General features: G+C 61.8%; 6 protein-coding genes across 6 annotated transcripts; 3 read left to right on the top strand and 3 right to left on the bottom strand.

Annotated features, from left to right (window-relative positions):
• The first annotated feature begins 557 nt into the window (after window positions 1-557).
• On the top strand, window positions 558-2,576 carry THITE_2118885 (uncharacterized protein). Its single transcript, XM_003655266.1, has 4 exons — window positions 558-694; window positions 977-1,268; window positions 1,378-2,133; window positions 2,276-2,576. Exons 2-4 carry the CDS (start codon window positions 1,017-1,019, stop codon window positions 2,411-2,413), a joined length of 1,146 nt encoding a protein of 381 aa, XP_003655314.1. The 5' UTR covers window positions 558-694; window positions 977-1,016; the 3' UTR covers window positions 2,414-2,576.
• THITE_2118884 (uncharacterized protein) lies at window positions 2,510-4,021 on the bottom strand. The gene is made up of 2 exons (XM_003655265.1): window positions 3,525-4,021; window positions 2,510-3,366 (listed from the first exon to the last, which is right to left on the bottom strand). The coding sequence occupies exons 1-2, from the start codon at window positions 3,843-3,845 to the stop codon at window positions 2,644-2,646; spliced, it is 1,044 nt and encodes a 347-aa protein (XP_003655313.1). The 5' UTR covers window positions 3,846-4,021; the 3' UTR covers window positions 2,510-2,643.
• Window positions 4,022-4,458: 437 nt separating this feature from the next.
• THITE_2118883 (uncharacterized protein) lies at window positions 4,459-7,383 on the bottom strand. The gene has a single exon (XM_003655264.1). The coding sequence runs from the start codon at window positions 7,260-7,262 to the stop codon at window positions 4,491-4,493; it is 2,772 nt and encodes a 923-aa protein (XP_003655312.1). The 5' UTR covers window positions 7,263-7,383; the 3' UTR covers window positions 4,459-4,490.
• A 594-nt stretch (window positions 7,384-7,977) lies between these two features.
• THITE_2079905 (uncharacterized protein) lies at window positions 7,978-11,353 on the top strand (the record flags this gene model as incomplete). Its single annotated transcript, XM_003655263.1, has 3 exons — window positions 7,978-9,449; window positions 10,206-10,293; window positions 10,477-11,353. Exons 1-3 carry the CDS (start codon window positions 8,276-8,278, stop codon window positions 11,351-11,353), a joined length of 2,139 nt encoding a protein of 712 aa, XP_003655311.1. The 5' UTR covers window positions 7,978-8,275.
• Window positions 11,354-11,980: 627 nt separating this feature from the next.
• THITE_2118879 (uncharacterized protein) lies at window positions 11,981-13,075 on the top strand. The gene has a single exon (XM_003655262.1). The coding sequence runs from the start codon at window positions 12,211-12,213 to the stop codon at window positions 13,048-13,050; it is 840 nt and encodes a 279-aa protein (XP_003655310.1). The 5' UTR covers window positions 11,981-12,210; the 3' UTR covers window positions 13,051-13,075.
• Window positions 13,076-15,055: 1,980 nt separating this feature from the next.
• Window positions 15,056-19,440, bottom strand: THITE_2118878 (uncharacterized protein). Its single transcript, XM_003655261.1, has 2 exons — window positions 16,465-19,440; window positions 15,056-16,398 (listed from the first exon to the last, which is right to left on the bottom strand). The coding sequence occupies exons 1-2, from the start codon at window positions 19,051-19,053 to the stop codon at window positions 15,142-15,144; spliced, it is 3,846 nt and encodes a 1,281-aa protein (XP_003655309.1). The 5' UTR covers window positions 19,054-19,440; the 3' UTR covers window positions 15,056-15,141.
• Between the last annotated feature and the right edge of the window lie 3,264 nt (window positions 19,441-22,704).

The following is a 22,704-nucleotide window of genomic DNA, read 5'->3' as shown; positions in this document are numbered from 1 at the left end:
CTGAGCGGCCAGCTCTTGCCGCCTGGAGGTAAATGCTTGGGGTTTTGGGCCACCTCGGACACAAGAAAGCCGCACCTCACAGCACCGACTGGTACCTAGCCCCAGGGTTATCATCGACATGTAAGTTGAACTGTATGATTACGCTATGGAGTAACAGGGGTCTACGTGCACCCGGACTTGGTGGGGTCGCGTGACGTCACCCCATCCGCTCTTCCGCACCCTGACCTCGAGCTTGAAGGGTCCCCGAGGATTAGCTCGGTGATTCATCACACAGACAGCACAGTGTAATCCGTGCTTTGGAGTGCAGCGAACCAATGGTTAAAACACTCCCTCCCTAAAACCAATTCCAATTGGAAACCCCCTCGTCTTCCCCGCGTTTCCGGCCTTGGCTGGTGCGAGCCCGCCGTGCACGTGTAGATGACCCGCCAGGCGCCGCCGCCCGTGGGCTCCGATGTGGATGCTCACTGGTCCCAGATCTCGCGTCCACCCCCACAGCAAGCCCGCAGGGCAAGGCGGTTGCAGGATCAATGACATCCTGGGGTTTCTCGGCGCTGCGGGGTCCTGTGTCCTGATCTTACCGGTTTCAGTAGGCAGTTTATCATTGTTTGACGTATGGAGCTACATACATACCGGTTAACGCTGCCTGATGACTGTCCGGACATGTGCGTGGCCGGCCGGGCTCTCCGCATCCTCGGTGTGTGGGTTTGCATTCCAGTGTTACCTACCTGCCTTGGTTTTCCTGATCTGCGTGGGTCGCCCTGGGTGTGCAAGAGCGGCCGACGCACAAGGTTTTCGAGAGACGGAGGCGCGAGGCATCTTGGCTAGTAGTGGTTAGCGAAAGCTGGCTGCCATGATGGCTGTTATTTAAAGCCAAGGGGGGAAGACGGGCTGGCGGCAGTCCTGGCCCTTCTCTCGTTCCAATTCAGCTTTGTCTTTTAATCCCTCTCAACTTTCCCGTTCCTAATCCGGCTATCAGTATCATCTATCTGCCTTATCTTGAGTATTCTCTAAGAACCATGTCAGGCCGCAAGCCTATCTTTGTGGCCACGCATCCGCGGGCCTGCTCGACAGCCTTCGAGCGTGTCTTCATGACCCGGCGCGATATTCTCCATTGTGTCCACGAACCCTTCGGAGATGCCTTCTACTTCGGCCCCGAGCGGCTTAGCGAGCGGTATGAGAAGGACGAAGCCGCGAGGAAGGCGAGTGGCTTCGACCAGGTCACGTTCAAGGACGTGGTTGACCGGCTGTTGAGCCCAACTGATAATGAGGCAAGGCAACCTCCCGTGTCTCTGTCAGCCCTTGCCGCGGGTCGACCAAGCAAACAGCTTCCCTTCGACTCGACACCGAGCAATCAGAAGCAACACTAACGCAGCACAGGGCAAGCGGGTCTTCATCAAGGATATTGCGCACTACCTGCTCCCGCCAAACCAGAAGCCCGCCAGCATCGCCCCGTCCCTCCGCGAGAGTCATGCTGGCGCCCTCGCCGACGGCACAGCCCCGAACAGCGCCGGTGCCGGCGGCGCCTCGCACTCCACGCCCGCCGTTCCCAACCCAACAGTCATCCCCCTCGAGGTCCTCCGCAAGTTCCACTTCACCTTTCTCATCCGCCACCCGCGCCGCGCCATCCCCTCCTACTACCGCTGCACGGTGCCCCCGCTCTCCGCCAGGACAGGCTTCCACCAGTTCATCCCCGCCGAGGCCGGCTACGACGAGCTGCGCCGCCTGTTCGACTACCTGCTGCAGGAGGGCGTGATCAGCCGAGGCCGGCGGCAACCTCAGCAGCAGCAACCACACAAGAACGAACAACAAAACGGGGATGACGATGTCCCAGCACCCGCCAACACCGCCAACATCGTCAACGGGCCAAGCAGCAGCAGCAGCAGCAGCAGCAGCAGCAGCAGCGACGATAGCGTGCCAATCACGGTCATCGACGCCGACGACCTGCTGGACAAGCCGGCCGAGGTGGTGCGCGCGTTCTGCGCGGCCGTCGGGATCGACTACCGCGACGCGATGCTCCGGTGGGCGGGGGACGCCGAGGGCCAGCGGCTGGCCGAGGCGGCGTTCGCCAAGTGGGACGGCTTTCACGACGACGCGATCGCGAGCTGCGAGCTGCGGGCGCGGGGGCATGCGAAGGTGAGTCTCTCATCCTTTTCCCTCTCACATTATATCATTCATTTTATATATCTTATTGTTTATTTGTTTATCTTTCCATCTGCTGAGTGGCCCGTGCTGTATGTGTGTGTTTGTGTGTGTGTGCTGACTCCAGGCGGGCTAGGCGACTCCCACGGAGGAAGAGGAGGACGAGGAGTGGCGGGAGAAGTACGGCGAGGAGGCGCAGAAGGTGATCCGGGCGTGTGTCGACGCCAATGTGGCTGACTACGAGTATCTCAAGTCGTTTGCGATCCAAGTGTAACTAACTAATGGCCGTTGGTTGGGGTACGGAGACAGCGTTTTGGATTAGTTACCAGAGTGAAGCGGCCGTCTTTTAGATACACGCGTGGTACCACTGTTCCCGAGTAAACGTGCTCCTGTGAATCCCCCATTTCAATCGTGTGATACACAATGTACATACAGTAATACAGATACACCATCCGCAGGGCTTTGACTGCCCTCGCTACCTATCCCTTCAAATCAGACACTTCACTACGCCGCCTCAGCCTGAGCCGCCTCCGGCGCAGCCTCGCCCTCCACCGGGGCCGCCGGCGTCTCCTCTGCCCCCTTCTTCGGCAGGCCCACAACATGCGTGACATTATCCGACCACGCCTGCGCATAGTACTTGTCCTGCTCGTTGGCCCAGTACACCGTGGCAGGATGCAGCGCGACCTTCTTCGCCCCGTCCCCACCTTCCTCCTTCTTCTTCCCCTCCTCTGCCTCCTTCACCGCCACCGCCGCTTGCCCCCCATCCTCCTTCTTCCCGCTCGCCGCCGCCCTGCCCCGCCTCCCCCTAACTCTTCCGCTCCCAACGACAATGCGGTTCCCCTTGCCGAGCCCGCCCAGCACGGCGGCCAGGTCCGCGACCGAGTTGCCGCGCTGGTCGTTCAGCGCCTTGCCGCGCTCGTGGCGCGGCATGCGCAGCAGCGCCGCCCCGCCGGCGCCGGTGGCGCCCTCGCCGTTGGCGCCGTTGGTGCCCTCGACGTTACCGATGGTGCTGACGTCGACGACGGGGGGGTCGGCGTGTGTCTCGCGGTCCCACTCGAGCAGGTGCCGCCGCTTGAGCTCGCGCAGCTTCTGGAACACGCTGCGGCCGACGTCGCCGAGGCCGGGGCCGAACTCGACCACGGCCAGCGGCCGCCAGTAGTCCTTGCGGATCTTGGCCGGGATGAGTTTCTTGCCGGTGAAGATGAGCTGGCGGAAGGCTTTGTTGCTCTGTTTTTTTGGGGTTTGGTTAGTCTGGGTCTGTAATCTTGAGAGGAATTGAGTCGATGGCAGAGAGGGATCGGGGTTGGGGTCATGGGTTGGGAGGGTGGAAGGGTATGGGAGCAAAAAAGAGGGGGAGGTTAGATAGGGGTTGAGCGGCCACTTACCCTCAACTCCGGAGTCAGCGAATAGAGGACAAGGTTATCCGTGATGTGGTTGAACAGCCAGATGCGCTCGCCGTGGCCCGGGGGCGGAATCCCACGAGGTCTACGCCCGCCGGCGCCTTCCTCTGCTTGCTTCTCCTGCGCCTGAGCCTTCCCTGGCGCCGTCGCTGGCACCGCTGCCTTTGTGCTGGCATAGCGCGCGCCGCCTATTGTTGATGCTGCTGCTGCTGTTGCTGGCGCCGTTGTCGACCGTGCGCCACGGCTGAGGGAGAGGAGGAGGAGGCGGCTGAGCAGGGGCGCCGCGTGCGGTCGGAGCGGGTTCATGGTCGTAGTCTTCGTCGCCGGCTGCCCCCTTGAGGCAGCGGCTCGCTTGTCCTGCAGCGACGGAAAGTCGGGTAAGCTGTCGGGCAGGCTCGACACGGTTCGGATATGGGGGTTCGGGATCTAGTGTGTGGTGAACAAAGGCCGTGATGCGGGTTGCGTCCATGGACGAGTTCGCGGCGCCGGACCCAGAATATTTTTTGGAGTACAGGGGCAGGGCCAATTGAACCGCCGATTGGCTGGGAATTGTGGGGCTACCGCAGTGCCTCTTGCAAACGCCTCGTCCCTCAGCGCAAGCTTGTTTGGCACAAAGTAACCACGGTTTGGCGCTGCCCAACTTCAATTTGGCACATTACACGCGGGAAGTCAAGGATAAATCATTACCTGATGACCTCGCATTTTGTACGCGCCAGGATCCAAGAAATCTATCTGTTCCTGGGCACACTGGAAACAGCCCAGATACCACGCTCTTCCACTACTCCGTACAACAGGAAGAAGAGAAACAAAAAAAGCCAATACCAACGCTCAACTATTTTCTACATGAACAAGAAGAAAAGCCAAAACGCTCCAAACGCCATACTTTAACCATCCATCATCATCTGGTCATCATCACCCCGTCATGTTTGAGACGGTCTGAGCGTCCCGCGCCTAGCCCGAGTAGATATCATCCTCGTCCATGGAATCCGGCGCGATCTCTTCGAGCGCCTCGTCTTCGTCCACCATCATCTCCTCGTCCTCGCCTTCGCTGTCGGGGTGGTTGGGCTGGACGGTGACCTTGCCGTCGACCAGGTCGACGTGGGCCACCTCTCCGTCGCGGATGTTGCCGCGCAGGATGAGGATGGCCAAGCGGTTGAGCACCTCCTTCTCGAGCAGGCGCTGCAGCGGCCGGGCGCCGTATGCCGGCGAGTAGCCGGCCGCGCCGAGCTTGTCCTTGGCCGCCTCCGACACGGCGATCTGGACGTTGCGGTCGTTGTCGTACAGGCGCCGCTGAATCTCGGCGATGCGCAGGTCGACAATCTTGCGGATCTCGCGCCGCGTCAGGCGGTTGAAGATGACGATCGACGAGATGCGGTTGAGGAACTCGGGCAGGAAGTAGTTGCGCAGCGTGTTCATGACGAGCTCCTTCGTCGTCGGGTCGATCTGGCCGTCCTTGCCGTTGGGCCGAGAGAGATACTCGGCGCCGAGGTTGGACGTCATGACCACGATGCAGTTCTTGGCGTCGACGACGCGGCCCTGGCCGTCCGTGATGCGGCCGTCGTCCATGAGCTGGAGCAGCACCGTGAGGACCTCCTTGGCGGCCTTCTCGACCTCGTCGAACAGCAGGATCGAGAACGGCTTGCGCCGCAGTGCCTCGGTCAGCTGGCCGCCGGCGTCGTGGCCGACGTAGCCCGGCGGAGCGCCGATCATGCGGCTAAGAGAGTGCCGCTCCTGGTACTCGGACATGTCAAAGCGGATCATGGCCTTGGCGTCGTCGAACAGGAACTCGGCCAGCGCCTTGGTGAGCAGCGTCTTGCCGGTGCCGGAGGGACCGCAGAACAGGAAGCTCGGCGGCTGGTTCGGGTTGCTCAGGCCGGACCGCTGCAGCCGGATCGCGTTGGAGACGGACTGGACGGCCTCCTTTTGGCCGACGACGATCTTGGAGAGGGCCCGCTCCATGTGCAGCAGCTTCTCCTTCTCCGACGTCTTCAGACGCGTCACCGGAATGCCGGTCCAGCGCGCCACGATCTCGTTGATCTGCTCGGGGCCGACGACGTCGGTCACCATAGAACCGCCCACGTCGGCTCCGTTGGCATTCAGTGCCGCATCGGCCGCCGCCTTCTCCTTCTCGAGCCTCTTGATGACCTGCTCTTGCTCGGGAATGGCGTAGTACTGAAGGTCGGCGGCGCGGCCGTGGTCGCCCATTCTGCTGGCATCCTCCGCCTTCACGCGGAGGTTTTCCAACTTCAACTTGGCCTCCTGGATGTCCTTGCCGCGCTGCCGCTCGCGCTCGTACTTCTCGCGGAGCGGCCTCAGCTCCTCCTCGACGTTCTGGGCGTCCTGCTTCGCCTGGGCAAGGCGCGCCTTTGACGCGTCGTCCTTCTCGCGCGAGAGGGCGTGGATTTCGATCTTCAGCTGCCGCAGTCGGCGCTCGAGCGAGTCGATGATCTCGGGCTGCGACTCCCGGGCGACGCGCACGGCGGCGGCGGCCTCGTCGATCAGGTCGACGGCCGAATCCGGGAGCCGGCGACTGGTCAGATACCGGGCGGCGAGGTTGGCGGCGGCAACAATGGCGGCGTCGGCGATGGTGACGCCGTGATGCACTTCGTACTTCTCCTTGAGACCGCGAAGGATCGAGATGGTCTCCGGGATGGAGGGCTCCTTGACGAGGACCTGCTGGAAGCGGCGTTCAAATGCCGCATCCTTCTCGATGTACTTGCGGTACTCGCCCAAGGTGGTGGCGCCAATGCAGTGAAGTTGTCCCCTGGCGAGCATGGGCTTCAGCAGGTTGGCGGCATCCATGCCGCCCTCGCCCGTGGCGCCGGCGCCCATCAGCAGGTGGATCTCGTCGACGAAGAGAACGATCGTCTCTTTGGACTCCTGGATCTCCTTGAGGACACCCTTCATGCGCTCCTCGAACTCGCCGCGGTACTTGCTGCCGGCAACTAAGGCGCCGACGTCCAGCGACAGCAGCTTGCAGGCGGCCAGGTTGTCGGGCACGTCGGCATTGACGATTCGCTGGGCCAGGCCCTCGACGATGGTTGTCTTGCCCACGCCAGGCTCGCCGATGAGCACGGGGTTATTCTTGGTGCGGCGGGAAAGAATGCGGATGACTCGGCGGATCTCCTCCTCGCGGCCGATGACGGGGTCGATCTTGCCTTCCCTTGCCATGGCCGTCATGTCGATGGTGAACTTGCTGAGGTTCTCGTTCTCCTGCTCCGTGTCGGCATTGCGCGAGTCAACGCGCCTGGTGCCCCGAATGGCCGTCACGGCATCCTGCACCAATTTCGACTTGGGAATGTTGGCCTCCTTGAGGGCTACCTGGATAGAGGGGTCTTCCGACAGCGCGGTGATGAGGTGGTCGACCGCAATGTATGTATCCTTCTGCACCTTCTGGAGCTCCATGGCCTTGCGCAGCACCGTGTTGAGCGACGGGGCCATCGAGACGGATTCGGGTGGGGGTTCCTGGCTCGGCAGACGCACGAGGCTCTTCTTCAGGGCACGGTCGAAGAGCTGGGGGTCGCCGTTAGCACGCTCAACGACTTGGCGGAAGAGCGAGCTCGTGGTGCCCGGCGGCGCATTCTGCTGGTCTTTGCTCTGGTCGGGGAGAGGGTCGAGGAGGGCGACGGCCAAGTGCACCGGCACAAGCTGCGAGTGGGAATACTGCTCGGCCAACGCCATGGCGTCCTCCAGCGCCTTCTTGGCCCGGTCGGTAAACTCCATTTTCGAATTCATGGCGAATCTGTGGATGCGAGACCGACGTCTCGGCTCTTGTGGTGTGTTTCGTTATGCTCAATCGGCTGGGAAGCTCGGTGCGTCAAAACTTGAGTGACGTCAGGCTCCAAGTTATATCGATTCTGCGCAGGGGCAGTGGGAGGTGTGTCTCCGCGCTCTGGCGAATCGATTGTATGTACAGGTAGTTAATCCGTTTTGTTTGGGACACTGTTCGTTGTATGAGCAAAAAGGAAAAAGCACACAACAAACTGTTCGACAGAATGGAAGCACAAATATATGGTGAACAGTCAGTGGGGAGACCGCAGTTGACGGATGATACTGGTAAGAGCGGGCAAGAGCGGGCAAGAGCGGGCAAGAGCGGGCCGCAGCCAGAGTCGCAGCCTTGTTGGCGATCACCTCATCTCCAAGGCTCCAGAAGCAGCTCGAACATTCAGGCCAACACAATGCGGGGCAGCAACTGATCGCGGGCAACGAGGGGCAATAAACGGATCTAGTCATATACGGACTAGTACGAGGCTTGGCCACCCTGGACCCTTGAGGTCATGACATGGGTCTGAGCCAAGCTGGCGGCGCAGGCAACCAGAGATCGGATACGGAATAACTCTCCATCGTGTAGCACGGGATACGTAATGGACGGAACACAGTGCTTGTTCAATCGCGACATTTGCCACAGAGCGAACTCTATAAACTCTTCAAGTATTATGGCGGGCATAGTCTCACCTCGCAAGCTACTCCAGAGCAAGCACGAGCAAGCACGCTCTGCAAGGCCCTACAATGTCCCAACAGCAAGCCCAAAAGGGCGGGCAGATTACTTTTGTTACGGAATATCCGCCGCCGATACTTGAGCCCTGCGACCCGCGACCCGCGACTCGAGCATCTGTAATCGTGACGTCGTGAATTGCGTCACGTCCATCGCCCATCGCACTCTTGTTCCGGAAGCCATCGTGGCGGCAGTTCGTCGCACGAATTCAATCGTGAGCACCACCACCGCAGCCCGCTTCATGTTTGGTCGAGTGCGATCCCTGTCGACGACGAAGATGGCGACCAACATGAACGTGCTCCACTTTACCGAGGCCATGAAGCTGGTCTACGGGAGTTTCGACCATCTAACCGAGGAGGCCGCCCGCCGGTGGACCGCCCCGGACAAGCCCGGGGCCGGGGGACACCGCGGCAGGTACCTGTGGACGGACGCCTTCGGGGTCGTCAACTTCATCACCCTGTCCAGGGAGACGTCGTCGCCCATCTACCTCGCCCTGGCAAAGCGGCTCGCCGAGACGGTGCACGACGTCCTGGGCCGCACGCGCGACGGCACCGCCCGGCTGCCGCGAGCAACCGACGCCGAGCCGCTCAAGGGCGGGCTCCGCATCGGCAAGCTCTCGGAGCATGGCAGCGACTGCGACGGGCAGTATCACCATTACCTCACCCTCTGGATGTTTGCGCTGAACCGGCTGGCGCTCGCCACCGGCGAGAAGGAGTACAACCAGCTGGCGGTGCAGCTTGCCAAGGCCATCCACCCTCACTTCGTGATCCGGCGGCGCGAGGACGACGACAGCGAAGGCAGCAGCGGCAGCGGCGGCGGCAGTGGCAGCAGCAGCGGCAGCCAGGCGGTCCGCATGGTCTGGAAGATCTCAACCGACATGGACACGGTGCTCGTCCCATCGGAGGGCCACCTCGACGCGGCGACGGGCTACGTGGTGTACCGGCTGCTGCAGCGCACGGCGGAGCACATGCACGGCGCGCCGCCTGGCACGCCGGGGCCGCTGAGCGGCGAGATCGCCGACTACCGGCGGCTGATGGGCCGCGGCGGCAAGATGCACGCCAGCCGCGACCCGCTGGACCTGGGCATGGGCCTGTGGATGTGCCACTTCTTCAAGGACGAGCCCTGGGCGGCCGCGCTCGGCAGCCAGAGCCTCGACATGGCGCGCGCCATGCTGGACGAGAAGCGCGGGCTGATGGCGCGGGATGCGTCGCGCCGGCTGGCCTTCCGCGAGTTCGGCACCTGCCTCGGCCTGCAGTGCTACGGGGCCGACGAGGAGACCAGGCGGGGCGTGGAGGCGGTCGTCAATTTCTGGCAGCAGCACATCGAGCGGTCGACAGATGAAGATCTGCGCCCGATTTCGCTGGCCATGTATGCCGCGGCGCTGATACCGGGAGGTGAGTGTTCACTGTCTGTGGGTAGGTATGCTGCTGAGTGAGAGCTGGCTGGCTAACTTGATGGTGCCATAGCCTGGCGGGATGGATATCTCGGCCCCGGGTAGCGTGGCGCTGGGGCTGCAAGTGTAGTGTATGACAGAGGAGGAGATGATGGGTCGAGCTAGGAACACGATGCGACAAGACCGCGGATGCCTGTCCATGGCAGGAGGTATCTGCTGTGTCTTTGTCGGCCCTTGCCCCTGCTGTTCGGTAAGCGCAGGAAACATATCGACGGGCCGGCTGTACCTCTCAGCCTGCGTTGGCGGTTCCTTCAGAGATACCGAGCTAAGCTTCATAGCTCCTTTGTCGGGGAGAAGAAAGCTTGGGTGCACAAACTTGGTGTTTGCTATGCCACATAGGATTGCGCGATCGATCATCAGCCACCATTCTTTCCATTTTTTGCCATTTTTACCTTGCATTTTACGATCCTTACCTCGTTTTCCCTGGCCACCGTTTGATTACTCACGTTATTTTTGGATTACTCAATCGCGACCCGCTCGTGTCTTCGCGGCGATGCTCAACTCCACTCAAGCCGGCCTGTCTCGGAGCATGGAATACTCCACCTTGTGATCCGTGCACTAATCTCTCCAGAGTCTTACCTTCGTCACAGTTGGTCCTCGTCAACTCCGGCAAAGCAACCGGTCACACGGTTGAATACGATGTGGCGCCCGGGGCTCAGGTCAAGCTTGTTTCGGCGCCCGGCCGCCACGTCGCGTGGCGCCAGGGGCATCCATGCAGACTCGCACCAGAGACCTCTCCCGGCCGTCTTCGCCCGAGGTGGCACGTCCAATGGACTCGTCTTCTGGAGACACCATCTGCCGCCCATGTCCGAGTGGCACCGCGTCCTGCCCGCCGTCATGGGGTCACCCGACCCGTACGGCCGCCAGCTCGATGGCATGGGCTCAGGCATCTCGTCCACGTCCAAGATCTGCGTCCTCGCGCCGTGCTCGGACCCGGGCGTCGCCGACGTCGAGTTCACCTTCGTGCAAGTCGGGGTCGGCGACGGCAGCCTGGACATGGCCGGCAACTGCGGCAACATGCTCTCCGTCGTCGGCCCCGTCGCCTTCGACGACGCGCCCGTCCCGCTGGGCCGCGTCGAGGGGGTAGCGGATCCCGCGACCGGCGCGCGCACGGCCGTCGTGCGCATCCTGAACACCAACACGTCCAAGGTGGTGCACGCGCGCTTCCCCGTCGTCGGAGACCCGCCCAGGTACTGCCCCGACGGCGACTACGAGATGGACGGCGTCCCCGGGAAGCAGGCCCGCATCGCCCTCCGCTTCCTCGGCCCCGGCGGCGCCAAGACCGGCAGGACGCTGCCCACGGGCAACCCCGTCGACGCCCTCGCCCTGCCCGGCGGCGCCACCATCGAGGCGTCCCTCGTCGACGTGTCCAACCCCGGTGTGTTCGTGCGCGCGTCTGATGTCGGCTTTGGCGTCGGCGATGCTGCTACTGCTTTGTTGACACCTGCCGCGGTCGACGCGGACGTGGCGCTCAAGGCCCGTCTGGAGCAGATCCGCCAGGCCGGCGCCGCCATGATGGGTCTGGATCCCCAGACGCAGAGCGTGCCCAAGATTGTCCTTGTGTTCCCCCCGGATGTCGCCCGGCACAGCCCGGGAGTCGACGTCAAGTGCCTCGCGCTGTCGATGGGGCAGGCACACAAGGCGGTGCCGCTGACGCTGGCCCTGTGCCTGGCCGCCGCCGCGAAGCTGCCGGGGACGATACCCTTTCAACTGGCGTCCGGGGCATCGAAGGATGCAGGCGCTGTTGTGATTGGCCATCCGAGCGGCAGGCTGGACATCGGCGTAGCAGTCGAGAATGGCGAAGTCCTCTCGGCGGAGCTGTACAGAACCGCTCGCGTCTTGATGAGAGGCGAGGTGTATTACTGATCCCACCGTTCAGGCGGCTGGCAAGCGAGCAACAGGCGCAGTTTGGGACATGTGCGGGAACGCTCGGCAGTATCACGTTATAGCGCACGCTGACGTGAGGACCCGCAGTCCTGGTAACGTTAAACGTCGGTCGATGAGGACGATCGAGTTCAACGTTCCCAGTCAGGTCTGGGGAGACCCAGCTTGATGGGAGTGGGCAGGGGATAACGTTACCCCGTAGGATTGTTCGTACTACTCAGCCACCGCTCAGCCAGACGGGGCAAGCATTAATACTGAGTAATCCGAACAGAGTACGGTCGCTTGGCGTGGGGATTCCTCATAGTCAGGATGCTAATTTAACAGCTCCTGGGAGAAAGAAATTCGCGCGAGGTGCGCGAGGTGCGCGAGGTTCCTCTATCCGGTAGTATTACCTCGTATAGCATAGCCACGCTGACTCGGAAACCAGTCTGGCGGGCCGAGCCCTGGCAACCTCGACACATCCCTAGGGCTGACTCGTGTAGTTAACCCCGGTGTCGGCCGTGGGATCTGGATTCTGCAGTGTACGGAGTAAGGATACGATTCACTATGATTAGAACGAGGCATCACAAAGCCTCTCTGGGATCGATGTCTTTGGCGTTTGGCGATGGCCCCGGACGGGGCTGGCTCGCCGCTGACAGCGGAAGAGAACAGCAAACACACGCCAGACTACTAGCTACCGTAGCATCTTTTTTCTGCTCCGAAATCATTTATCTTGCTTCCCATCCCATGCCTGCTTCGGGAATGGCTGCCGCGCTCTGGCAGCAGAATCCCTTCGAGCGCCGTGTTTGTTGGTTTCTTTCCCCTTTGGGACCGTCGGAATGCCTCGCAGAGCCGAAGTCATGGACCATTTCAATGCTACGGTCAAGGACGGGAAACTGGTCAGGACTCGACGCGGCTTGCAGGTGTCGAAGCAGAAGTTCAACGGGCTCTCCTTCGTCAACGCGTCTCCACAGGATACGTCTTCCGGCCCAGGCCCCTCGACGGCGACAGAAACGTCAAGAACGCCTCAGCCCGAGATTAGATTCGTGGAGGAGGAAGGCCGACCGCGAAACGAAGGACCAGAAGGCAACAGAAAGGATGCCGAACATCCAGAGCTCTCGGACGCATCGTCGCAGGAGACGAGGCGACGACGGAGGGCCGCCCGACGGCGGAGGTCACCCGCGCCATCCAGAGCGGGAACACCATCGCAACCATCTCCAGCGCTGGGTGAAGGACAAGCGTTCCAGTTCGAGCACCACTCGTACGCGCATCAGGAGGACATGCTGCAGATCGACCCGTGTCTCGACCACCCTTCTCTCTGCGCACCAGAACCGCAGGCTCCGTTCGGCCGCGAGGACTGGACCAAGTTCGAGCGCTTCTTCCGGTCGACACCGCGCAGCCTCTACCCGTACGAGGACCTCCTGACGCACAATCCAGCCAGGGACAGCGACTTCTACGCGGTGGTAGCCAGCGACGAAGCTGCGCGGCACTGCGTCATCATGGCCGGGGGCATCGCCGACGCCATCATCAACTCCGACCCGCGCCCGGACTGCCTTGCCTACCACATATGCAAGATATGCGCTATCCTCAACAAGAAGCTGGGCCAGAACCGGTCCGCCGACCCCGTGACGCTGCACTGCATCGCCACGCTGGCGTGGATGGGGGTACGTTGGCCCTTGCCCCTGACCCCTGACTACTGACACTTCTTCCACCACCCTTGGGGCGCGGCTGACCGACGGTGCGACTAGTGCTACGTCGGGCGTCTCGACCACTGGCACCTCCATATGAGCGGCCTGAAAAAGGTGCTGGACCTGAATGGAGGCTTGGACGGGCTGCCGCCGTGGCTGCGGGCCGAGATATACAAGTGCGCCGAACCCGTTTGTCTCTGGCGGCAAGGGGGGAAATCGTAGTTAGCTGACAACGTTCGCCAGGGCCGATCTCAAAGGAGCAGTCGCGCTCGCCTCGCGCCCCTACCTCCCCTTCACTCGGCTATACGAGTCCATCGCGGGCATTCTGCCGCCCGAAGTGCGCCGCCACACGTCCGACTCGATCGCCGCCCTGCTCAACCCGCTGCACATCAGCCCCGAAGTGGTCGCCGCCCTCACCTCCCTCTCCCTGCTCGCGTCGGCCATCCGCCTAGCCCGCCAGTCCGCCGGCTCCGTCACGCTCGACCCGCACGCCTTCACCGAAGAATGGCAGGCCATCACGCACGCCCTGCTCTGCCGGCCCGGGCCCCTCCGCGCGGCCGACTCCGACCCCGTGGCCAGCAACCCGTACGCAACAACCGGCAACCCCAACCCCAACACCGAGTCCCCGCCGGGCGCCTCGCCGGCCCCGTCGCCGACAGAGCGGTACATGGCCAACCACCGCCTGCTGCCGTCCGTGCCCATCCTCCCGGCCACCTCCCCCGCCGCGCGCAGCGCCTCCCCGCTCGAGCCCGCCCTGCGCATCGCCGGCCTGCTGTACCTGAAGGAGCTCCTGCCCGACTGGCCGCGCAACCTGGGCGGCTACGGCGTGCTGCTGCACCTGCTCCGCCACCACCTGGCCGAGGCGCTGCGCCAGTACTACGACTACGGCCCACGCCAACACCGCGCCCGCGCCCGCGGCCACAACCGCCGCCCGCCGCTGCAGCCCGAGTCACACTTCACCTCTCGACCGCAACCATCGCACCAACCCCAACGGCCATCATCATCACCAGGACCAGGACCAGCCACATCCGCGCTGCCCCCCGCAAGGACAGTCCTAACCTTCCTCGCCCTCCTTGGCATCCTCGCCTCGTCCCAAGCCGACACAGCCGAGCGCCGCACCTCACCCGACGAGCGCCACCCGCGCGGCATCTACGGTGCGGTGTTGCGGGCCGTCGTCGTCGGCGTCGGCGGCGACGAGTCTGCGTCAGAGTCAGAGTCTGAGTCTGAGTTTGAGCAAGCGGACGAGGAGCAGGGACGGGGGTGGGAACGGGGACGGGGACGGACATTACGTCCCCAACATGCCAGTCGGGAGGGGGAGCAAAGCCTGGGTTGGCGGGGCCATGATATGGATATCGATGCGGATGCGGATGCGGATGCGGATGCGGATGCCGATGCGGATGCGGATGCCGATGCCGATGCGGGGGGCTTTGACTGGGACCGAGGCGGGGACCGGAACGTGGAGACTGGGTTTGGGATGTCGGCGGATATGGCGTTGGATGGAGGGGATATTGATATTGAGCACGGGCTGGACGGAGCGGTGGAGATGCTGGCTGGGGAACAGGGGCTGTTTCCTCTTGGGGCGGTTTTTGGCGCGGGGAGCGAGGGAAGGATGACGGCGGGAGAGCGGATGGAGGTCGAGGAGGATAGAGATGAAGAGGAGGAGGAGGACGGGGGGTGGGATTGGCGGGCGGTGATAAGGGGTGTTTTGCGAGGGAGGGGCGAGTTGTAGGTGGAGATGGGTGGATGGGCGGCATGATGGTGCGCATGGGATGAGGTTGGCATTTGCACATCCAGTATGTGTGGTCGTATAGGTATGATTGCCGGCACGGGCATTGTGCGCCCCTGGAGGGCATAGCCAAAACTCGGTGGATGTCGACTCACGTTATGCGGGCAGGACACCGCCGGGCAGATAGATGGTCGCAGTTCATGCATGGAAACAAGTTGCAGTGTTACAAGCCCCCGCCTATGACGAGATGTCGTTCCCTGCGCATGGCATCTATCCGATTAAAAGAAACCGAGACACCAATTCCCAGATCCGTAATACATGGTTTCAATCTCGCCAACCCCTCCCCATTCGCATCCTGCAATTCCCACCGCCGCCCCTCACTCATCGTCAGCATCAGCCATGCTGGTATCAGCCCGCTCAGCCTCCTCGCCACCGCTCGCCGCGCCAGGAGTCGGCGCATCCGCATGGGCCGCCGCACCCTCCTCCTCCTGCTCCTCCTCCTCATCACTGTCATCAAGGACCCGCCCGCGACGCGACCTCTTGACCTGCGACCGCCGCGCGACCGTCTCCTCTTCATCTTCCTCGTCATCCGGCTCATCCTGACCGCCGCGATCGCGACTGCCTCCATCTTCATCGACATCCATCTGTTCAGCCTCCGCCTCGCCAGAACCAGAGGACCCTCTCCTGCGCCGCAGACGGCGCCGTCTTCGCTTCCCCTCGCCTTCGTCCTCCCCTTCTCCCTCCGACGCCGACGCCGGTGTGCGGCTGAGGCTGCGAGTCCCCGACTCCCGCCGCGACCGCTCCAGCGCGCGCTCGGCCTTCTCGAGCGGATCCTCCTCGCCGCGGGCCTCGGCGTCGTCGTCCTCCTCGTCACTGTCCACGACGATCTCGGCCGACTTGTACTTGGCCGACTCCTTCCTGCTCGCCAGGCGCTGCCTCTTCCGCGGCCGGCGCTTCTCGCCGCCGCCTCCGGCGGCCGAGTCCTCGCCGTCCGTGTCCGCCGCGGCGCCCGCCTTCTTCCTGCGGCGGCCGCCCCTGGCGCCGCGCCCCGCCGACGGCTCGCCCGAGCGCGAGTCGCGCTCCCTGGCGCGCGCGGCCTTCTTCTTGCGCTTGACCTTCTCGCCCGTCTCGCTGTCGGTGGTCATCTCGGCGGCGAGGCGGGCGCGCTCCTCCTCGGCGCGCTGCTCGGCCAGGGCGCGGTCGCGCGCGGCGATCTCCTCGCGCTCGCGGCGTATCTTGGCCTGGCGCTCGCGCTCCGCCTCCTCGGCCTTGCGCCGCTCCTCCTCGCGCCGCCGCAGCTCCGCCTGCCGCTGCTCGAGCGCCGCCGCGAGCTTCTCCTTGTTCTTGGCCTCGTACTCCCGCTGGCTCGCCAGCGCGCGCTCCAGCTGCTTGCGCTGCGTGTTGCGCGCCATGTTGGCGCGCTGCTCGATGTCGTGTTTCGGGTAGGGCGGCGACGGGGAGGCGGCAATTTCGTCGAGCGCTTTGATGGCGGATTCGAGACCTTCGGCGGCCTCCTCGAGCTGGAACGATGTGCGCTCGCTGTCGCGCATCGAGTGCAGGGTGAGAGCGAGCTGGATCTGGACAAAGGCGACGTTGAACTTGAGGTGGAGCTGCTCCGGCGCGACGGAGAGAGCCTGGGATGGTTTAGCATCGGGGATAAGCAGAGAGATGACGATCGGACTGGCGTTGGGCCTTCATACCTTCTTGGCATATTCCAACGCCATCTTGTAGGCGTCCAGGTTGCGCTCCGTCCGGCCCTTGTTGAGCCAGGTCCGGCCGAGGCACGACAGGATGCCCGGGTCGTTGGCCTTGCCCTCCTTGGAGAGCGCAATCTCGTAGCTCTCGATCGCCTTGGTGAACTGACCCAGCTCCGCGTAGATGTGGCCCATGTTGACGTAGACGTGCGCGTCCTGGATGGTCTCGCGCACCTTGAGGAAAATCTGCAGGGCGCTCTTGTAGTCCTTCTTGTCCTCCACGAGCGCGATGGCGATTCCCTGCGCAGCGTACGCGTTCTTCGGGTCGAGCTGCAGCGCCTTGTCGAAGAACTCGACAGCTCGGTTGTACGCAGCACTCCGCTTTTGCTTGTCCTGCTCCGTCTCGCGGCGCATTTCGCGCGCCGACATCAGGTGCAGGTTGCCCATCCCCACAAGCGCATAGCGGTCGTGCTTGTCGTAGTTTTGCAGAGTGTGCTTGTAGTGCCGCTGCTCAGGGTCCTCGGCGAGATTTGCCGGCCGCTTCTTGGAGTTGACCTTGCCCAGGAACCAGCCGTACAGGGCGCGGACCTCCAGGTCGGCCGAATTCTCCTGGTAGAGCTTGGCTACCCCGTCCGGGCCCTCCTTGTTCGGATTCCTCCTCAGATTGATGTAGGCAAGCCTCGTCCGCGCGTCCGTGTAGTCGCTGTGGCGGCTCAGCAGGCGCTCGTACGTCTCGACCGCCTTGTCGACCTCGCCCTCGGACTCGTAGCTGCGGCCGAGGTTGAATGAGATGGTCGTCAGAAGCGCATCGGTGTCCAGCTCGCTTTCAGTCTGACTAATGCGAGCGCAAGAATCAAGGGCAGCCTGGAAGAATTCTGTAGCAAGTTGGTGCTTCCCATCTTGAGAGTAGAAGCAGCCGATGTTGTTGAGGAGTTGGGGTGGCAACAGCTTGCGGATGGCAGCGCGGGTGGCCGCCTCGTCCTCGCGGTCCGCAGGGTACTCTGATTGGGGAATCTGTTCGATCTCCAGCTGCTCGACCTGCTGGAGACACTGCAGCGCCTTATCGGGGCTGTCTTGCTCGTAGAGACGTGCGAGATTGAGCAGCACGGCCGTGTCCGGCGCAAGGTTCTTCTTGGGGTCTTTCCATGCGGAACGCGCGCCCTCCAAGAGGCCAATAGCCTTCTTTGCCTCTGCAGACTTGTCCTCCTTGACCGCTGCGGACTGGTTAGCGAACACCTCCTCGGCATACAGCGTGCCGAGCAAGACCATGGCCTCGTAGTTCTTGGATTGCTGGATCATCTTCTCCAGACGGAGCTTCGCCTCGCCGAGATCGTTCTTGAGCACCGAGAGCTGCGCCATGCCAAACTTCGCCGGTAAGAAGCCCCGCTCAGTACCACCCCTGGCGTCATCGGCGCGACGGTAGTAGTCGCTCGCACGCTCCAGGTTGCCGTCGTAGTGCTCCTTGCGGGCAAGCAGGTACCAGCCGTCGCTGGCAATAGCGTTGACATCGGTGTTTTGGATGGCCTTGTGGGCAAGCGCCTCGACGTTTGGAAACTGCTTCCGGGAAAGGAAGTAGCCTGCGAAGGTGGCACAGGTGAGCGGGAGGTTCTTGTCGAGCTTGAAGGACTTCTGAGTGTACTCGGTCATGGCCTTTTTGTACAGCCGGATGAACTCGGGGCTGTGGGTTGGCACGTGGCCACTGGCGTCGAGGTAGTAGAGGCCGAGCAGGATGTTTGCGTACTTGGACTCGGGGTTGATCTCGAGACAGCGCTCCCAGGCGGCCTTGGCATCGTCCTTGAAGCCCAGCTGCCAGAAGCAGCAGCCGATGCCGATGCGCGGGTCTGGGTCAACCATGTCGGGCATCTTGGCTAGCACGTCTTGGTAGGCAGCCAGCGCCTCAGGATACCTGCCGAGCGAGGAGAGCACCCGCGCCTTGCCCATGACGGCCAGCATGTTCCTCCCCTGAGAGACACGGATCGCTTCCTCAAACGACTTCAGAGCGTTGCGCAGCTGTTCTGCCTTGTGCGAGTCGACGGCTCCCGGCGCCTTGGAAGGCGGCTGGAGAGAGGCTCTCAGGAGGATCAGGACACCACGCGCCAAAAAGAGCGGGGGAAAGGCCGGGTTGATCCGCGACGCGTCGTTCAGACTCTGGGTCGCCAGCTGCAGGTAGTACTCTTTTGTTTTGGCCTCTGAGGCCAGCGAGCCCTCGGGGGCCACCCGGGGCGCCTCCCTGCTCTTCCACAGGTATAGCCAGCAGAGGCAGGTGATGATGCTGAGCTTCTCGCGCTGGTTGGCCTGGAGGACATTAGCGCCGCGGGTGAGCATCTCGATGGCAAAGTCGACTTTGTTTTGCTTCGCGTAGGCCAGGGCGACCGTCATCCAGTATATCCGCGGTGAATGCTCGTTCTCGAAGACGGCGCAGAGCTCGGTGGGGTCGTCGGGAAGCACTTGGAGGTCGATTTCCACCTCGATCTCGTCTTGCATGGGAATATCAATCGTGGACGGGATATCGGAGAAGCGCTTGCTCTTGGGAGCGCCATCGGCGAGCCCATCCAAGGCGCCGTTGGCCTGGCTGCTCACAAGAGCCGAAGCCATGGTGGGCGGTGCTGACGCGACTGGCGTGAGGCCGAACGGGGGCGAGGGCAAGCGTCCAGATGTTGAGCCGTTGCAAACGGGCGATGCGGCAAAGAAGAAGGCGTTGTTGCTCTGGTCGCTCTATTCTCCGTCGCCGAGGGCGCGGCACGCAGCAGATCAGACTTGCCGTTGGCGCAACGCGTTTGACCGACTCAGCATTCGGATTTTGGATGTCGAGACGGAGTGCGAGCCGGTCGAGATCCAGTCACTAGCATCGCATTGCGAGTTGCTGTTGCGTATAGAAGGATGGCAATGAATAAAGGAGGGATTCCTATTGTTGTTCCCTGGCGAATCGGCTATTGAGGCGAGGCTTGAATGCTTGAATGGAGCTGCGCACGAAGCGACGAGGCTGAAAGAAAGGCTTGGCCACATTGGGCCTGCAAAGCATGGTTTCCGTCTTCTGACTGGCTCCCGTCATTACCCCTGCCAATGCGACTGAGCTTGCAGCGCACGGAGTATCCCGCAGGATCCACGCCCCACCCCACTTCGCTCCGTGAGGACTCCAGCTTGCGGCTGCTTACCTGGTACTGTAACTGCACTTGGAATCTCCCGAGGCTTCTGCCCGCACCGCGGGAACCAACAAGCAGGCGTCAAGGCTCCAGTTTGCCGTGTCTTCTTCAAGCCACTGTTATCTGCGCAACATTTACGTGTGGCTGGCTGTTTCTGACAAGAGCCCCACACAGAATGGAAGTCTCCTTTCCCGTGGCTTTGGGCCCTGTTGCTCGGCTGTCTTCGCCGATCGGAAAGATACTCTCTCAGGAGCTGTTGTCAAGCGCACCCTTCGGAGGCACAAGTGTTCGCACCTGGGTGAAACCTGCATCTTGAAGCTTTCTGCTGCCTTGCCCGAGCGTTCCGAGCCGGCGAAGCCATCCAGCAGAGTCTACGCAAACACTTCAAGATGCCTCTACCCGCATTCCCGTGTTCGAGGATGATGGTGCTATATATCCGGCGATGGTCTTTGTACAAGGCGTCCGTATAATGGAGGTCTGAGAAGGATCAAGAGGTCGTGGAGAAAGAGCTACTGCAACATTCAGGGACGCTTCAGTCGCTGCGATCCCACACCCCCGCGTCCATGCTAGGCGAGCTGCTTACGATCGCGCCACAACGTACTTGTAGCTTCCACTTGGAAGTGTCACAATGCCTGGCGCCGAGTAGCAACGTTCAAGTTGTATGGAGGTGCGGTGGGGGGATTGGGCGAGCGGTCATTCTGAATGTGAGCTGGAGGCTGCAATCCAAACGCCGTGAAGGGTACTAGCAGGTGCAAGGGGTGTTACGCTGGATCGGCAGTGCTCAACTATTTTAGTTCCAGACCGTCTCTGGCCGGCGGTGTCTGCGCTGCTTGCTTGAAACAGCCCTCAGGAACACGCTGGGGTTGGAACTTTGCCTGCGGCCACCAGTTGACCTCTGAGGCAGCTGCCTGATGGAAAGTGCAGTGCTGGACCGGAGATGGGGATGAGAGAGCACTCCTTTTGCAGGAGAGTTGGTACGGGCCATATTGCTTAGGCACTGTCTGGTACGGGGTGAATGGCCTCGAGGGGCCTCATTGCTGGACGGCGTGGGGATGTGTGTCTGCTTTCGTGTTGGAAACCGACCAAGCGGTTTGGCTCTGTTCTGGACATTGGGAAAAGAACTCGATTGCCTAGACGCGGCGACGATGATCAAGATGTCGTGGCTGAGGTTGCGAGTCGGGTTGGACGGAGAGTAGAGTTCGGGCCAGGACAGACCACCCACCAACTATCCCAGGCCAGCATCGAATCACTTTTCTGGAATGAAAAGAAGAAAATGGAGCCTTGACTTTGATTGCCTTGATGCATTTTTGCGGCATTCATACTCTGCGGTGCCATGAATCTCATTCAGCAGTTTGTGGCAGTATAATTGCCTTGGGCTCGCAACAACAACTTTGGTCTGTTTCCGGTCACCAGCCTCACCCGACAAGATTTCCTCCTCGGTCCCAGATAGACACAGCTCATGGATTGTGACATACTTTTCATTCAAGCTGGGTCTCCATTATCTCCATGTATGCTGATGTCCGGCTCCGTATTCTAAGTAGCCACTTGTTGCTGCCATCGTGAGCAGGAGGCCAGCGTTTTTGTCCAGTCCCTTGGTGAGAAGCCCGAAACTTGCACCCCAAATCAATGGACTCGAGCTAGCAAGACACTCTGAGGTTCATATGAACCGTAGTATTCGCACTGGTTGATGCACAGTGGTGGTTGTGTGATGGCCGGCCTCTTTGCTGTACACACGCTGCTGCTCTCCATCGGATGGAAGGCACGGTCCTGGGAACCGCTGCCCAGCAACCGACTTAACTCAACCTGGAACTGCCTTTGATATGCACTTCATGCTTGACTATTATCGGTCAGTTCTCATCTGCTTCGTCCCGCGGTTTTTCCTCTTCTCTTCCCCTTCTTTAACTCACAGCGATTGTATTGGCATTGCAGCAGAGCGACAGCATCACAGTCGCGATCCACCGCCGATATTGGATTATTAGTCTCTCGGTGTCACGAGTTGGCGATGGCAACGGCACCGTACTCCCCTGCCTTCCACGGGAAGAAAACACTCGGTCGACGTGCGACAAACCACGCGACAAACCAGCACTGTTCTGGATGGGACTGCCTCAGTGATGCTGCGCAAACGGGCATCATCCTCGTCATCGTCGCCTTTGTGGGGGTTTTGGGATACACATACTGGAGAATCAAGATCAAGCCCAATCTTGACCTTCGAAGAAACAGTCAGCCTCCTCCCAATGGCTATTGGGAAGTCACCCGGCACGGTCCCAACAGGGTCTCGATCACCCTCTATCGAGAACCAAGCCCGACCAATGATGATTTGGAGCTTGGACGCACCGACAACCGGGGCCCAAGGCAAATGAAAGGAGGCACTGCACTCAATCAAGTCGAAGGAAGTCTTGCCGGCATGGCAACAACACAACCCGTCACTGCTTGGGTCCCGGATATCCATCTGGTCCCGCCACCGCCACCTCCTCCAGTTTTCTGGACAGACACCGTTGCTCCAACTGTGTGTCCTCCTCCGTCAACCTTATCACTCTTTCCTCCCAGACATAGCTCGGTTCCATTTCAACCAAGCCCTCTGGGCTTCAACACAGCAGCTGCTTCGTACCCGCCAGATGCGCCGCCTCCCTGCTCTGGCCCACCGCCTCCACAAAACCTTCATACCCAGGGTCCAAGGCCGAGCGAAGAGGAGAATCATCGACCCGCTGATCCGCCTCAACCAGCCAGACAGTCGGCCCCTCCAAGAAGAAGTCATGACAGGGCAAGTTCAGGGACTCCGCCTGCCAGAGACCAAGGTCAGCGGCGCCGTTGGTTTCCGATGAGGGCTCGACATCCATCGCCTGGTCACGCCAGCACCATTCCTGACTCGTCTTCCATCACCACCTGGTCCCGGTCGCCGTCACCAAGGCCAGGCGGGGCGAGAGGTCGGCCGGGGCACCCTTTCAGTGGGCGGGTGCGAACCCCGTCGCCAAGATATGATCCGGCACCACACCACGAGCGCTTCTCGAGGCATGACCGTCACCGTGGCGCACGGGCCCAAGGTTACAGCGACTCGCTGTCTCCGTCGGAGCTCAGTTGCAGCTCTGACTACTTCAATTCGAGC

The sequence above is a fragment of the Thermothielavioides terrestris genome, chromosome 4 (genome assembly GCF_000226115.1).
Source record: "Thermothielavioides terrestris NRRL 8126 chromosome 4, complete sequence".
In the NCBI taxonomy this organism is placed as follows: domain Eukaryota; kingdom Fungi; phylum Ascomycota; class Sordariomycetes; order Sordariales; family Chaetomiaceae; genus Thermothielavioides; species Thermothielavioides terrestris.
This window is presented reverse-complemented; position numbering and strand designations above follow the sequence as displayed.

Bases quoted from the DNA above. Each gene is read 5' to 3' on its own strand.
- THITE_2118878 (XM_003655261.1), bottom strand. From the start codon at position 19,053: ATGGCTTCGGCTCTTGTGAGCAGCCAGGCCAACGGCGCCTTGGATGGG. The intron at 16,399-16,464 runs GTATGAAGGCCC...AAACCATCCCAG, and splicing joins CGTTGGAATATGCCAAGAAG to GCTCTCTCCGTCGCGCCGGA.
- THITE_2118884 (XM_003655265.1), bottom strand. From the start codon at position 3,845: ATGAACCCGCTCCGACCGCACGCGGCGCCCCTGCTCAGCCGCCTCCTC. The intron at 3,367-3,524 runs GTAAGTGGCCGC...CCAAAAAAACAG, and splicing joins CGCTGACTCCGGAGTTGAGG to AGCAACAAAGCCTTCCGCCA.
- THITE_2118883 (XM_003655264.1), bottom strand. From the start codon at position 7,262: ATGGAGTTTACCGACCGGGCCAAGAAGGCGCTGGAGGACGCCATGGCG.
- THITE_2118885 (XM_003655266.1), top strand. From the start codon at position 1,017: ATGTCAGGCCGCAAGCCTATCTTTGTGGCCACGCATCCGCGGGCCTGC. The intron at 1,269-1,377 runs GCAAGGCAACCT...AACGCAGCACAG, and splicing joins TGAGCCCAACTGATAATGAG to GGCAAGCGGGTCTTCATCAA. The intron at 2,134-2,275 runs GTGAGTCTCTCA...CAGGCGGGCTAG, and splicing joins GGGCGCGGGGGCATGCGAAG to GCGACTCCCACGGAGGAAGA.
- THITE_2118879 (XM_003655262.1), top strand. From the start codon at position 12,211: ATGGACCATTTCAATGCTACGGTCAAGGACGGGAAACTGGTCAGGACT.